Source organism: Octopus bimaculoides, chromosome 6, assembly GCF_046866305.1.
Source record: "Octopus bimaculoides isolate indiv1 chromosome 6, ASM4686630v1, whole genome shotgun sequence".
NCBI lineage: Eukaryota > Metazoa > Mollusca > Cephalopoda > Octopoda > Octopodidae > Octopus > Octopus bimaculoides.
In genome coordinates, this window is record NC_142933.1 from 118918751 (window position 1) to 118935047 (window position 16297).

General features: G+C 38.2%; 1 protein-coding gene and 1 long non-coding RNA gene across 2 annotated transcripts in view; one reads left to right on the forward strand and one right to left on the reverse strand.

Moving 5' to 3' along the window:
* LOC106881076 (tektin-1) overlaps positions 1–16297 on the forward strand; it is a 19956-nt gene continuing 3659 nt past the window's right edge. Inside the window, exons 1-5 of the mRNA XM_014931292.3 lie at positions 1–1410; positions 2972–3153; positions 4612–4777; positions 11407–11535; positions 15073–15216. Of these exons, the coding sequence (XP_014786778.2) occupies positions 1349–1410; positions 2972–3153; positions 4612–4777; positions 11407–11535; positions 15073–15216 (683 nt within the window). The 5' untranslated portion in view covers positions 1–1348. The remainder of the gene's footprint in view (positions 1411–2971; positions 3154–4611; positions 4778–11406; positions 11536–15072; positions 15217–16297) is intronic.
* The window catches only part of LOC128248086 (uncharacterized), a 13118-nt gene continuing 5653 nt past the window's right edge, over positions 8833–16297 (reverse strand). The window contains exon 3 of the long non-coding RNA XR_008264337.2: positions 8833–8953. This is a non-coding gene — a long non-coding RNA (uncharacterized LOC128248086). The remainder of the gene's footprint in view (positions 8954–16297) is intronic.

Sequence of the window (16297 nt, forward strand, 5' to 3'; positions counted from 1 at the left end):
ATAAAGAGGAGGGAGGAAAAGGGGAGCAATCTGGAGTAGGAGGGAGACTTTTGTGTCGCACTCACTCCACCGATTTAGTTGTGAGAAGAGGGTCTCTTAGTTTAATATTATTTGGCAGAATCATTAAAGCTTCGGAAAAAAAAATTCCAAGTGATTATTTATTCCAGCTCTTCTGAGTTCAAATTCCACCGCTGTTAACTTTGCCTTTCATTCACCCGGAGTCGACAAACATGAAATACCAGTAAAGTATTAGGTCGATGAAAATGCATAACCCCCTCCTCCTGAAATTGCTGGGCTTTGTAAATATAAATGTGTTACTCTCGTAGTTAACAAATTTACATTTTCATTTGACAGCGAAAACACTTTTTTTTTAACCTTACAAGGAAATAAATCACTGCCAATAAGCGATGTCAACTACTCGGTTGTTGAATTTTAATAAATAATTAAATACAAATAGCAACCAAATCTCTCACTACTCAACCCTACTGTTTTAAAATATCTTGGATACCCACAAAAAAGAAATGATGATCACGCCTGGAATGCCTCCCATCAGTGGTCACTTCAATTAGGGTTTAGCTAGACAATAACAACTCTATCACTTACTGAATTATCTACAGACCTCTGATTGGATTGTGAGTCTTCCACCTCTATGGAATATGAAAGTGCCTCTTCTCTACGCGGTCGAATGAAATGCTAGAAATAGCAGCCAAATATCTCTCAAATTACACCCTATTGAATTTAGGAAAGAACAAACTCTTAATGTAGATACTCTGAATAAAAGAACGATTTAAAGATTTTTTTAGGGTCCACTCAGGACAAAACTACAATGACTCAGACAATTCTGAAAAACGAATTCAGTCAGAAAAGTTGGATGATGAAATAGAAGTAAGGTGGCATAAAAACGATCGCTTAAGTTGACATATTAACAGGTATTCGGACGATATAGTTGACAATACTAACAAAATATTATGCTAATGTCATCGCACACACACAACACATTCACGTATACACATAGCCAGCAATTCATCGGAGACATTTCGAAGTCACTATCACACATTCCCTAATAAAAATAAATTCATTCCTATCCTTCAATACATTGAATATTTTTTCACTTCGTGTTTGTTTTCACGCATGACTGAGATGCATGCATAATGCATAGGAACTCGAGTGGGGACTTTTCCATCTCAAGCGCTCCCACGAGGGTAACACACACGTAAAGAGGTGACGAGGACAGGACAATTAGCATCACAGGTGTGACAGACCACGTCCCCACGTTTTAGCCAATGAAAGTGAGTGTTAGATAAGCATGTTGGGTATGAGCGTAGTAAGTGATTGTTAATGTGTCTCTATGGTAACCGTACTAAAAGTAACATCAAACTTTCCGACGGCAGCAATGGATAAGGACTTTAGGTAAAAATGATTGTTTTTCTAAATTTTTACCATTAGAGTTGCAAAAGAACGAAATTTTATATATATATATATATATATATATGTGTGTGTGTTTGTGTTATATATATATATATATATATATGAATATACCTATATGTATGTATATATGTGTGTATGTGTATTTATCGACTGTTATTTCCAGTAAACATCGGTACTTTGTTGTACCGCTACTCTACATTTATATATATATTATATATATATATATATATATATATATATATATATATATATTATATATTATATTATATTACTTATATAAATTATATATATATATCTTTTACTCTTTTACTTGTTTCAGTCATTTGACTGTGGCCATGCTGGAGCACCGCCTTTAGTCGAGCAAATCGACCCCAGGACTTATTCTTTGTAAGCCTAGTACTTATTCTATCGGCCTCTTACGTGGACGTAAACACCCCAGCATCGGTTGTCAAGCGATGTTGAGGGGGGGGGGGGACAAACACAAACACACACACACACACAGATATATATATATATATATATATATATATATATATATATATATATATATATATATATATATATGTATATATGTATATATACTTTATTAAAAAGTATAAAAAATATCACAAGAATAAGTCCAGGGGAGAATTATTCTACACTCTTTCAAATACTTATTAAATTCTTATGGCATCAACAATACACACACACACATATTTATATGGTCAGACAGACAGACAGATGGATAGATAGACAGATATCAAGGGTGGTGCAAAAGTCATGCACCACCCTATTCACAAGACAATAAAAACCATTTACATTAGAGATACATTAATCTTTGATTTTATTTACATAACATTCATTATCACAAAATTATTAACTCAGGCAAACAAAAAAAAAATGGCTAGAATAATTGTCCAAACTGATTTCTTTTACATTCATTAGATTTCTGAAAACAAACCCAAAGAGAATTGTGTACATTATTCAAGACTTCAGTGTTGATTTTTGCACATTGAATTCTTATGTTTTCTTTTGATTCTTCTGCACTTCTCAGACAATTTGTATAGATAACAAACTTAATGTCAAAGAGAGTTAGGTCTGGGAACCTTGGGAGCCAAGACACAGGAGCCCATCTGCCAATTCATCAATTAACGAAATTAATATTTAAAAAATTTCTGACATTATTCTCAAATAAGAATAATGATCATTTTATGAACATTTGTCACATTTACAAACAAGAGATAACGAATATGAAGATGTTATGGCAAAGTGTTATTTTATTGGTTTATGACTTTTGCATTACTCTGTATATATTATGTAATCAGTAGAAATGGAAACAAATCTATTTTTTATTCAAAATCCAGAATTCTCCCAAAAGGCTGCACTTAAGTGCATTAGATAGAGGTGTCATGCACATGGCTTCTGGCCATAGATTTCTTATCCTTTTTTTTTCTCCTGTGCCATGCTTACCTTAACACCTACTTTGAATTTTAGCAATCTCAGATGTTTATCCTCTACATTGTATATTTCCTGCATCATGTTTAAACCATTTTTCATTGGCCAGACTGGATGGATCATTAACGAGATTTACCCATGAAGACTGGACATGTTCCAATTTGAGAAAATATGCCAATGCCAACACAGAAAGACAAAATGCAGAAAGATTGGTTGCAGAGTCATTGCGTCTGCAAGATGAAACAGAAACTCAAACGAAAAAGACACAGAATGATGTGAATAAGAAATTTGGTAAACACAGATTTGTTTTCTATCATTTTCTCTGTTTTGGAATTTGAAAAGTAGGTTTTAGTTTATTATAAATAATTTACGATTATAGAACACAGTTAAAGATTTCTTAAATTTCTGAACACTGATATTACTATGTAGTTAAGAAGTTTGCTTTATAACCTATATATGTGTGTGTGTGTGTGTGTGTATACAGGGGTTGGATAAAATGATGGAAACTCATAGCATCATAATTTTAAAATATTTATAAAACCACCAAAAGCTAGTATATTTTTACTTTTTTTTATTTATTATTAGTGTTGCTTAATATGTTTTGCTAAAAATTGCTGTTTCTTTTCAGATATCATCAGAAAAAGGTAATTAAACTTCATTAAAATGACAGATCTATCGGACTTTCAAAGAGGTCAAATTGTTGGTGCTCGTATGGCAGGCACTAGCGTAATGAAAACAGCCGAAATGTTTGGTGTAGCAAGAAGTACTGTCTTGAAAGTAATGACAGCCTTTGAGAAAGAGGGAAAAACCTCCTCATCGAAACAAAACTCCAGAAGAAAATCAAAACTTTCAGATAGGGACCATCAGACTATTACGCGAATTGTTAGAAAGGATCACAAAAGTACAGCTCCCAAATTTACTGCAGAGCTTAATGACCACCTCAAGAACCCAGTTTCCATAAAAACTGTTCGCCGGGAGCTGCACAGGACAGGATTTCACGGGAGGGCTGCAATCAGAAACCCACTATTTTCAAAAACAAACGTTACAAAGCGTTTAGAGTGGAGTTAAAACCTACAGAATTGGTCCCTAGAGCAGTGGAAGAATGTTATTTTCTTGGATGAGGTATCCTTTACCTTATTTCCGACCACTGGCCGAGTATACAAGTGGAGACAGCCAGAAGAAACATTTGACCCAGACTGCCTTCTTCCAACTGTTAAACATGGAGGAGGTTCTGTGATGATCTGGGGAGCTAGATCTTGGAAATCTGCCAGCTCAGTGGTTTCTTTTCATGGCAGAATTATTAGTCAAGACTATTTAGCATTTTATCTGATCAAATTCATCCTATGGTTACAGAACTGAGCATACCTCACTCTCCACTGAGATGGAGCCATGTTTGAAGCATTTGTACCACTCTTTGATCTAAGTTTTGTCCATGGCAAAAGTATTTTCTACCATACAGCATGAGAAGTCATACAGACTTCTTGGCATCTTAAACTGAACTACATGATTTCCTCTACTGCTCTTATTTGGCAGCAGAGCAAGCAACCTCCATGTAATTTTGCAGATGTATAGTGTTGATAATGAATTGTGTCCTTATCTGATAATGGAATATAATTAACCATTTGTAAGAACAAAATATTTTAAAACTTGTAAATTTTATGGTTGATAGAATTTTCAGGAAATTATGGTTCAATTCATGATTATTCTTGTGATTATCAACATTATCATTTCTCTTAAACCATTATCTAGACCAACGCCTTGATGATTTAAAATTCTGGAAGTCTGAGATAGATAAGAAATTGGATGACATCTCTGAAGAAATAGACTGCCTTGAGAGCTTTAAGCGTAGACTGGAGGCAGCACTTGAAAACTGTTGTAGCCCACTGAACATTGCCAAGCAATGTTTACTTTTCAGGTAATAAATTCTTGTCATTTTTATCATCATGCAGTTTGTCATTTTTACCATTTTACATTACATATTTTCCCCTTGATTTACAAGTTATTTCTATAAGAATGGATATGCTTATGAAGAACCTTGTATAATTAGTCTGCAAAAAGATTTTCAGAGAATGATCAAACTGAAAGTATTTAAATTAGATACCTTTACCATTATTTTTCTCAAATTACTGAAATAGATATAGATTTATCACATTTTATATACAAATAAACTTGATACTATAAATGTCCACAATTCTAATCAGTGTTTAGTTTATGTTATTTCTACCGCAGTAGCTTATATTTACATTATCCCCAGGATGATAAATTTTATTGTTGCAAATCTGCCAACATATTTTCTACATGATACTACATCAATTTTGATTGCAAAAGAAGTCAGTTTTAGTTCAAAATAGCTTTGCAGATCACTTAAACACTGCTGAATTTCTTAGTATTGTGTTGTATATCTAATGCAAAATTTATATTCATAACTCTTGCTGTTTGTTTGTATAAGCAACCAATTATGAATGAATTTTGAATGTAGATAAGTCCAGTTGCATCACTTAATCTTTCTTTTTCTGTGACTTGTTTCAGTGAAAGGACTGCAGCCATGCTGAGACATCACCTTGAAGGGTTTAGTCAAACAAATTGACCCCTGCACTTATTTTTTTTTTAAAGCCTGGCATTCATTCCATTAGTCTCTTTTGCCAAACTGCTAAGTTATGGGAATGTAAACTAACCAACACTGGATGTCACACACATACATCATCATCATCATCATCATCATCGTTTAACGTCCGCTTTCCATGCTAGCATGGGTTGGACGACTCGACTGAGGACTGGTGAAACCGGATGGCAACACCAGGTTCCAATCTAAATTTGGCAGAGTTTCCACAGCTGGATGCCCTTCCTAACGCCAACCACTCAGAGAGTGTAGTGGGTGCTTTTACGTGTCACCCGCACGAAAACGGCCACGCTCGAAATGGTGTCTTTTATGTGCCACCCGCACAAGCCAGTCCAGGTGCACTGGCAACGATCTCGCTCGAAAATCCTACAGGAGCCAGTCAGGCGGTACTGGCAACGGCCACGCTCAAAATGGTGCATCTCATGTGCCACCCGCACAAGAACCAGTCCAGGGGCACTGGCAACGATCTTACTTGGCTTGCCGGGTCTTCTCACGCACAGCCCATTTCCAAAGGTCTCGGTCCGTAGTCATCGCCTCGGTGAGGCCCAATGTACGAAGGTCTTGCCTCACCACCTCAGCCCAGGTCTTCCTGGGCCTACCTCTTCCACGGGTTCCCTCAACTGTTAGGGTGTGGCACTTTTTCACGCAGCTATCCTCCTCCATTCTCACCACATGTCCATACCAGCGCAATCGTCTCTCTTGCACGCCACAACTGATGCTTCTAATGTTCAGCTTTTCTCTCAAGATACTTACACTCTGACGGGTATTCACATTGACATTACACATCCAACGGAGCATACTGGCTTCATTCCTTGCGAGCTTACGTATGTCCTCAGCAGTTACAGCCCATGTTTCACTGCCATGTAGCATGGTTGTTCGTACGCATGCGTCATACAGTCTGCCTTTTACTCTGAGTGAGAGTCCCTTTGTCGCCAGCAGGGGTAAGAGCTCTCTAAACTTTGCCCAGGCTATTCTTATTCTAGCAGCTACACTTTCAGCACACCCACCCCCACTACTAACTTGGTCGCCCAGATAGCGGAAGCTATCGACTACCTCTAGTTTTTCACCCTGGAATGAGATAGAAGTTGTTTCCTGTTTGTTTGCAGTCTTTATTGCACCTGAACATCTGCCACAAACAAAAACTAACTTGCTAGTTAACCTGCCTTTGATGTTGCTGCACCTCTTATGTGTCCATAGCTTGCACCGGGTACATCTTATAGAGTTACTACCTACTCCTTTTCTACATACTGAGCAGGGCCATCTACCTGAAGGAGTTTGTGTTTTATCTACCTTCCTACTTATTAGGATTTTGGTTTTAGCTAGGTTGACTCTAAGGCCCTTCAATTCTAGACCTTGCTTCCACACCTGAAACTTCTCCTCTAGTTCTGATAGTGACTCCGCAATTAGGGCAAGGTCATCAGCATAGAGGAGCTCCCAGGGGCAACCTGTCTTGAACTCCTCTGTGATTGCCTGGAGGACTATGGTAAATAATAGGGGGCTGAGGACGGAACCTTGGTGGACCCCTACCTCTACCCGGAATTCATTGCTGTACTCATTTCCAACCCTCACCTTACTGGCAGCATCTCTGTACATGGCTCGCACAGCTCTCACTAACCATTCTTCTATCCCAAGTTTCCTCATTGACCACCAGATAAGGGATCGGGGGACCCTGTCAAAGGCTTTCTCCATGTCAACGAAAGCTAGGTACAGAGGTTTATCCTTAGCTAGGTATTTCTCTTGCAACTGTCTCACTAGAAATAAGGCATCAGTAGTGCTTTTACCTGGCACGAACCCAAACTGCATCTCATCTAAATTGATTCGCTCCCTAATTAGTTGGGCTATGACCCTCTCTGTAACTTTCATAACCTGATCTAACAGCTTGATGCCTCTGTAATTATTTGTATCTAAAGCGTCCCCTTTACCTTTGTAGCAGTTGACTATGATGCTGCTACACCAGTCATAGGGTATGACTCCTTCGTGTATCACCTGGTTCGTAATACGGGTGACTAGGCTATAGCCAACACTGCCAGATATTTTGAGCATCTCTGCAGTGATTCCTGATGGGCCGGGGGCTTTCCCGGTCTTCATACTCTTAATTGCTTTATCTACCCTGGTACTATCAACTCGGATAGCTGGTCCCTCTATTGGGTCGACATAAGGCAGGCTCTCTTTCTCCCATTCATTCTCTTTATTAAGCAATCTATCGTAGTGGCATCTCCAGACCTCTTTCTTTGCATCCTCATTTAATGCAAGCGTACCATCATCCATGCGAACACATTTCTCTCCTACAACATCACTATTCTCTCTCCTACACTGTCTTGCAACACGAAATACCTCGAGTCTTTGGTCCTCACGGCGCAGAACATTGGCAAATCTTTCCTTATCTGCTTCCCCTCTGGCTAAATAAACCTGTCGCCTAGCCTCCCTTCTGGCACATTGGTACACTTCCCTGCTACCACCGTTCTTCCAGTCCTTCCAAGCCTGTTTCTTTTGTCTAATAGCCCTGTCTACCTCCTTGTTCCACCACCACGTTACTCTGGGTTGGGAGGGGACCTTACACCACCCACAAATCTGGTCGGTGGCTTTCAACAGGTTGTCCCGCAGAAATCTCCAATTGTCTTCCACGTTGTATGATGCTATATCCCCTTCTATTTCGTTAAATGCTTCAAGTAACTTGTCTCTAAGTCTCTATCCGTTTGCAGGGTCTTTAAGCTTCCACACCCTTCTTCTCCAAGCCTGTCTAATTCTGGGCACCCATTTTTTTTATATATATATATATATATATATATATATATATATATATATACACACACATATATATCTTCAATTTACAAGGAAAGATCCAGAGAACAGTTACAAGGTAGCCAAATGTCACATAAACACCTAAGAAATTAGTAGTCATGCTTGCATGGGTGTTAATTCCGAGGAGAAGTGAGACATATTTTGGAGAACATAAAAATAATGGAAAATGGAGATAAATGCACAAGATGTTATTTAAATCATTTACATCACCATATTTATGTACTAGCTAGTGTTTCTCGTAGTTGAGTGCCTCATGATCTTCTATCTTTGTAGGCGACAATAGACTTGCATGTAAAAAGGAGATAATATAGAAAAGCACGGGGATATCTAGCAGATCTATAGAACTGATGCTACTGAGAAACAACAACAGTGGTGGCAACAATGATAACAACAACAACAGTGATGATGCTTCTGCATTCAAAAAAGAGGAAAGTCTCTAAGTAGTTGCTCAACGTTCTAGAAATTGCAAGCAAATGTGATAAAGGGATGCATTAGATAAAGATAGCTCCAGAGAATTGCAGTGGAACTGTGTCAATTACCAGGTCATACCTCATGATATATATTTAAGCTTAAAGTGATTTTAACAGCTGCGTCTATTGTTAAATGGTTCTTCCTCAGTGTAGCTGCTTCAGTTTGGACACTTGGTCTCAGAAGTCCGAGATACACCACCTGAAATAAAGTTGAAATAAAGACAAAATAGTCAAGGCTTTGATTACCTGTCTGTTCGCTCAAAACTCACCTGGGACTAAACAACAACAAAGACATCAGTAACAAGAATGATGCTGATGACAATGCGAGAAGTTCTTGACAGTGATGTTCTCAATATCTGTAAATAAAGACAATGTGGCAAGCTGGTAGAATTGTTACCATGCCGGACAAAATATTTAATGCTATTTCATCTGTCTTTACATCCTGAGTTCAAATACTGCTGAGGGTGACTATACCTTTCATCCTTTCAGGATCAACAAAATAAGTACCAGTTGAATACTGGGGTCAAAGTAATCAACTAGCCCCCTTCCCCCTAACTTGCTGGCCTTGTGCCAGAATTTGAAACCAATGTCTATAAATAAAGAAACCAAACCTTCTTGAACTGAATTTATAATAGGAAACTTAAAGATAAATTTAGTATTGATGAATTAGACAGGTGTAACTTTCTAGTGTTCAAATTACTCAGTCATGTGTAATTCTTATTTAGTCACAGTTTTGAGTTGAGGCTTCAAAGTTTTGATCATCTAATTGTTTATTTTTAGAAGCAAATTGCAGGGTAGGTGTGAGAAACTGACTCTAGCCAGTTTAAAACCAGTTGAATACTTGGGCCAGATATAGCCAGTTTAAAATGCTATTGAGTTAGTGACTGGTGAGTTAGAAAGACGCAGTAACTTGTTAGGATGAATTCAGTACTTTAGCACTCGTAAGCTTAAACAAGATTCTGTCATCATAAACATTGACCAAGTTCCTAGCATTGTTTATGACATTCTTCCTCTCTCTCTCAATAGCTTTCATTATTTCAGTCATAATACTTCGATGCTAATTACACCACTTGCCATCCTCTCCCTTCTCCTCTTCCAAAGGAAAATATGATCACCAAATTGGTTTAACTCCTATCAACTCTACACATTCACCATCATCACCACCGCCACCATCACCACCACCACCATCATCACCACCACCACCATCATCACCACCACCACCACCATCATCACCACCACCACCACCACTGCTGCTGCTGCTGCCATCGCCACCAGTAGTAATACAACAACAGCAACAACAACAAAAGAGCCTCTATGCAGTCACTCAGTTTGCTAGACATAGTAACCAATTTAACTTACATGACACCCTAAAAACACACAGGAGACATACAAAAAACAGGATGGTCACAGCTGGACCGTCTTTGATCATACTCAGTTAAGGTCCCCTTTGCACTAAATAACAGCAGCAGCAGTAAGCCATTGAGGAAGTCTCTGCAAGGTTGCTTGATCTGCTAGAAATGGAATCTAAATTCCCTCATACCTCATGCCATCATTTAAAATGGAAGAGATATGTGAAGCAATGCTTTCCTTTCATATACAAAAAATGAGATGGTCATGGACGGAACGCCTTTGATCTTAGGTTTGCTCAATCAGTGATGGCTCAAGAGTCAAAACAACAACAACTGACAACTTTAAAAACATGAGCCAACAAGAATCCCTGCCATGGTTGTTGAACATGCTAAAAATAACTACCTAGTTTCCCTCAAATCCTACACTACTGTCATAAGAAAAAGAGGAAAGGCACATTGGATAATGTAGCCCTGTGACTCATCATCATCATCATCATCATCATCATAATTATCATTATCATTTAATTTTGTGTCTTCCATCCTAGCATGAGTTGGATGGTTGACAGGATCCAATACTTCTCCATTTTGACCCGGAGTAGTAGCACTTGTTAGGGTCCCAGCTATGAGTTAACTAGTATGAGTTTCTGTTTTGGTAAGGTTTCTACAGCTGGATGCTCTTCCCAATGCCAACTACTTTACAGAGTGTATTGATTGCTTTTATCATGCAATAAGCACTTTTGAGGTCACCAAATAATTCACAAAACAAAGAAAAAAAACACCCTTGACTGGGTGGGGTTGTAGTAGAAAGGGAAGGATAATTATACCAGGTGTTGAGAGGGATCAGCACAAATGTCTTGCTATAGAAAGATACATGACTTATTTCAAACCCTCCAAAAAATGGAACTAAATTTTATGTCCAGATTATGGATTACAATACAAAGACAGAAGTTGTTCTTGTTTGTTTCTTGAAATTTATCTGCAAAAGAAAAGACAGAATCATTGTAGCTAGAACATCCTTCGTTATCAGTGCTTACTTGGAGTTAAACAGGATTCTCAACATAGCAGCCAAATTTCATTAAATCACACCCAACTGTGTTAAAATAATGGACCCATTGACATTGGATAATGCATTCATGAACTAAAATGGCAAACCTACATTTTCTGCATTATATATAAAAGATAAAAGACCATGTTAAAATCTAAGAAACCAACAATGTTCTTTCCCTTATAGTAATAAATATCTTATTTATTTAATTTTTTAACTAAATAAATTGGCTCTCAAAATCTTGTTTCCATTCTGTAGAGAACATCGAGAGGGCATTGAATTGGTTCATGATGATGTTCAGAAAGAGTTATTGAAGGAATGTGAGGTTATCGAAGGAGCAATAACATTGCTGACCCGCACGATAGAACAAAGCAAAGAACAATTACGGTGAGATGCTTTTATAATCACCTTCTCTTCCCTTTTTCAATATTTCATTATTGTATTTTTATTTCATGCTATTATAGCACTTTATAACTGACAATAAGTTATTGAATACAGTCTTTATCTGTTGTTATTAGTTTTAAAAGATTTAAAACAAAATTGAAAATGAACCACAAACTAAACTCATATATATATATATATATAAAGCCATCTAAGAATCCATAAATTAGAAAAAAAATGCACTCGTATATTTGTCGGTAGAGTGGGTATATTAATCAAAGTGTACAGTATTATATATTCATTACGGCGAATCTTTGCATAACTTCCATTACTTTCATCTCTGAAGAGAACAAGGTTACATAATTGGGCTGTTACCTAACACTCTGTTGAGTCCTTAGTGTGAAACCAATTGTTAAGAACAGCTGTAATGGATATATAATACTGTACATTTAAGTTTACACGTGCACGTATATATATATATATATCATCATCATCATCATCATCGTCGTTTAACATCCGCTTTCCATGCTAGCATGGGTTGGACGATTTGACTGAGGACTGGTGAAACCGGATGGCAACACCAGGCTCCAATCTAATTTGGCAGAGTTTCTACAGCTGGATGCCCTTCCTAACGCCAACCACTCAGAGAGTGTAGTGGGTGCTTTTACGTGTCACCTGCACGAAAACGGCCACGCTCGAAATGGTGTCTTTTATGTGCCACCCGCACAAGCCAGTCCAGGGGCACTGGCAACGATCTCACTCGAAAATCCTACGGGAGCCAGTCAGGTGGTACTGGCAATGGCCACGCTCAAAATGGTGCATCTCATGTGCCACCCGCACAAGAGCCAGTCCAGGGGCACTGGCAACGATCTTACTTGGCTTGCCGGGTCTTCTCACGCACAGCACATTTTCAAAGGTCTCGGTCAGTAGTCATCGCCTCGGTGAGGCCCAATGTACGAAGGTCTTGCCTCACCACCTCAGCCCAGGTCTTCCTGGGCCTACCTCTTCCACGGGTTCCCTCAACTGTTAGGGTGTGGCACTTTTTCACGCAGCTATATATATATATATATATATATATATATATATATATATATAGGCACAAGTGTGGCTGTGTGGTAAGAAGCTTGCTTCCCAACAACATGGTTTCTAAGTTTAGTCCCACTGCATAGCTCCTTGGGCAAATGTTTTCTACTTTAGGCTTGGGCTGACCAAAGCCTTGTGAGTGGATTTGGTAGACGGAAACTTTTACTCTGAGCAAGAGGCCCTTTCTCACCAGCAGAGGTAGGAGCTCTCTGAACTTTGCCCAGGCTATTCTTATTCTACCAGCTACACTCTCAGAGCATCCACTCCCACTACTGACTTGGTACCCTAGATAATGGAAGCTATCAACTATTTCTAGTTTTTCTCCCTGGAATGTGACAGAAGTTGTTTTATGCACATTTTCAGTGTTTACTGCCCCTGAGCATCTGCCACATACAAACACTATCTTCTCAGTTAGCCTTCCTTTGATATTACTGCACCTCTTATGTGCCCATAGCTTACACTGGGTACATCTTATGGAGTTTCTACTTACGCCTTTTCTACAGATCGAGCAGGGCCATCTACCTGAAGGCATTTGTGGTTTGTCTGCCTTCCTACTTATTAGGACTATGGTTTTAGCTAGGTTGACTCTAAGGTCCTTTGATTCTAATCCTTGCTTCCACACCTGAAACTTCTCTTCTAGTTCTGATAGTGACTCAGCAGTTAGAGCAAGGTCATCAGCATAGAGGAGCTCCCAGGGGCATCCTGTCTTGAATTCCTTTGTTATTGCCTGGAGGCCTATGATGAATAAGAGTGGGCTGAGGCCTGATCCTTGGTGGACCCCTACCCCTACTTGGAATTCTTCACTGTACTTGTTGCCAACCCTCACCTTACTGACAGAGTCCTTGTACATGGCTTGCACAGCTCTCACTAGCCATTCATCTATCCCTAATCTCCTCATTGACCACCAGATAAGGGATCGGGGGACCTTGTCAAAGGCTTTCTTCATGTTGATGAAAGCCAGGTACAGAGGTTTATCTTTGATTAGGTATTTCTCTTGCAGCTGTCTAACCAGAAATATAGCATCAGTGGAGTTTTCTACTGTTTTTCTTTATTAAAATATTGCATAATGAAACTGGGTCATTCTTTTTGAATAACCCTGTATATAATGCTAGAGAGTCCTGAAGGCCTGTATGCAATTATGCAAAATCATAAAAGACTATTTTGAGAGTAAATTACATTTAGCTGCCTGTAGGGTTTTGTTGTTGCTTTACTATATTGACTTCTTTGAACTAGAAATAATGTGGAATTTTATGAGAAGGTAGGTTGCAAAATGATTGATCTTATCTTGTTACTAACTATATTTTATCAATATCGAGGAGCCAGAAGCAAAAGTCAATCACTTTGTATATTCAATTTTGGCACAGTTCACTCCAAATTAGATTCCATGAAGTATTCAATTCCTTATTCAACCATCTCATCCATCTTTACTATTGTCAGTGGCTTTATAATTTTCTTTGCCAATAAGTTTTCTGATTTTATGACAATATTCAAAATTGGAATCTTAAGATAGCAAGTTTGACATTTGATCCTTGAATCATATTTCAATCAATCATGAAAATGGGTTCTAGGAACTTCAACATCATCATCATCATCATCATCATCATCATTTAACGTCCATTTTCCATGTTGGCATGGGTTGGATGGTTTGACAGGAGCTGGTCAGCTGAAGAACTGCCCAGGCTTCATTTGTCTGTTTTGCCTTGGTTTCTACAGCTGGATGCCCTTCCTAACACCCAATCACTTTACAGAATGTATTGGGTGCTGTTTTGCAGCACCAGCACATAGGTGCTTTTTCTAGCAGCTTTGTTTTCAGAACAACCTCCACCACTGCTAACCTGGTAACATAAGTAATGGAAATTGTCAACTACTTCTAATGTCCCCCTGACATTTGAGAGAATCTAGTTTTTGTACATTCCTGGTGTTTAATGTACTTGTACATCTGCCACATGTAAAGATTACTCCCTCTATCAGTCTTCCAGTGATACTGCTGCACCTCTTATGTGTCCATAACTTGCACTGGGTACACCATATGGAGCTTCTCCCGACATCTTTTCTACATATTGAGAATGGGCCATCTCTTTGAATGTGGAGCTCTGTTATTTGTCTGTTTTCCTACTTATTAGAACTTTGGTCTTTGCTAAATTAACTCCAAGGCCCTTTGATTCCAATTATTGCTCCCCTATCTGAAATTTCTTCTCTAGTTGTGGTAGTGATTCAACAATATCTACAAGGTCATTAGTGTAGAGGAGCTCCCAAGAGTAGCCAGTTTTAAATTGCTCGTTAATGCCAGTGAGTTTGAGGATGGAAAGACTGTAAGGTTTGACTGTAAAAGTGTCTACTCCACCTCTCCAAGACCTGAAGGCAAGAGAATTGTTGTCCACTGTGTATTCACCTCAATTTCCATCACTGATTTTTTTCTGAATTGTATCATGGGTGAAAACATCTTTTCTTATTTTTCAGCCGTAACCGAAAAGCCAGGTATAACTTGCAGTTGGATCTTAAAGACAAGATGAGTGGAATTAACATTGATGAATACTGCCAACAACTTAAAAGCCATTCCTCGGACATAGACTATAATGATGCTGCAGTAAAAATATCACCAAAGTACCTTTTTTTTCTCTTAGTTTTATAATGAATTCCAGTCTACATTTGAAAACTATTTCTCTAATACCTTGATGAATGGTAATAGAGTTTGCTTGCTTGCATGTGTGTGTGTGTGCGTGTGTGTGTGTGTGTGTGCGTGCATGCATGCTTGTGTGTGTGTTAACATTTGTAAGCAGTAAAGCTTAAGAAATAAGTAACATCTATAAATAAACAGTTTGTTTCAAATTGTAGGCAAACAAGATAAAGTTCAGTTATTTTGCTAGAATCTACTGTTGCTAGTTTACATTATTTCTTTGTTTGTAATGATTTAGACTGATGATCCATTCCTTGTTAGAGCCAACTGGAAGACAGGTGAATATTTTCTGCCAGTTTTACCTCTGTAATAACAGTGATAGAATAAATATAGAATTTCGACTAATATTTTCTTTAGTATCTTGCAACAGATAAGAAACAATACAACAGACAGACATGTATGTTTTGCGGGTTCATGAATGGCTGGTATCAGAAATGGTTATGGGTAGGTGTATGAGGGACTGTCTTATTCAAAAATATATTGAGAGCTGCTGCAACCAATCAAAATAATTATCACATGCATATCCCCTTTATTTTGGGAGCAAAGGTTGTCAGATTTCCAAGGGTAAACTACAAATTCCCAGTGTTTGTAATGTATATATGTAGTCTTTGAAGTAAAGATTTTCCAGTTCTTACTTCAAAGAATTGATTAATAAGTGATACTTGGTAATATAAGCACAATCTTTTTTTTGGTTCTTTTAGTCAGTGGGGAAAGCTAGTAGCCACGACCTTTTACAGGGCCTCTGAAACTGGTAGAAGGAAGGGAAGGAGTGAGATAGAATATCTTAAAATAAGAAACCTAGACCAAATACTTTCAACAGAGTGGACTCCATTAAAGCACTGAAGATGCCAGGTGTTACACCATGAGATGAGTTAAGTCTGCTACCCAAGTTGACTAAGGTATGATTTGAACTCAGAGTGCAAAGAGCCGGAACGAATACTACAAGGCAGCCTGTCCAACATTCTTCTAGTTTCACCTTTCTAACCTGGGATCGGTACTTTTTATCAA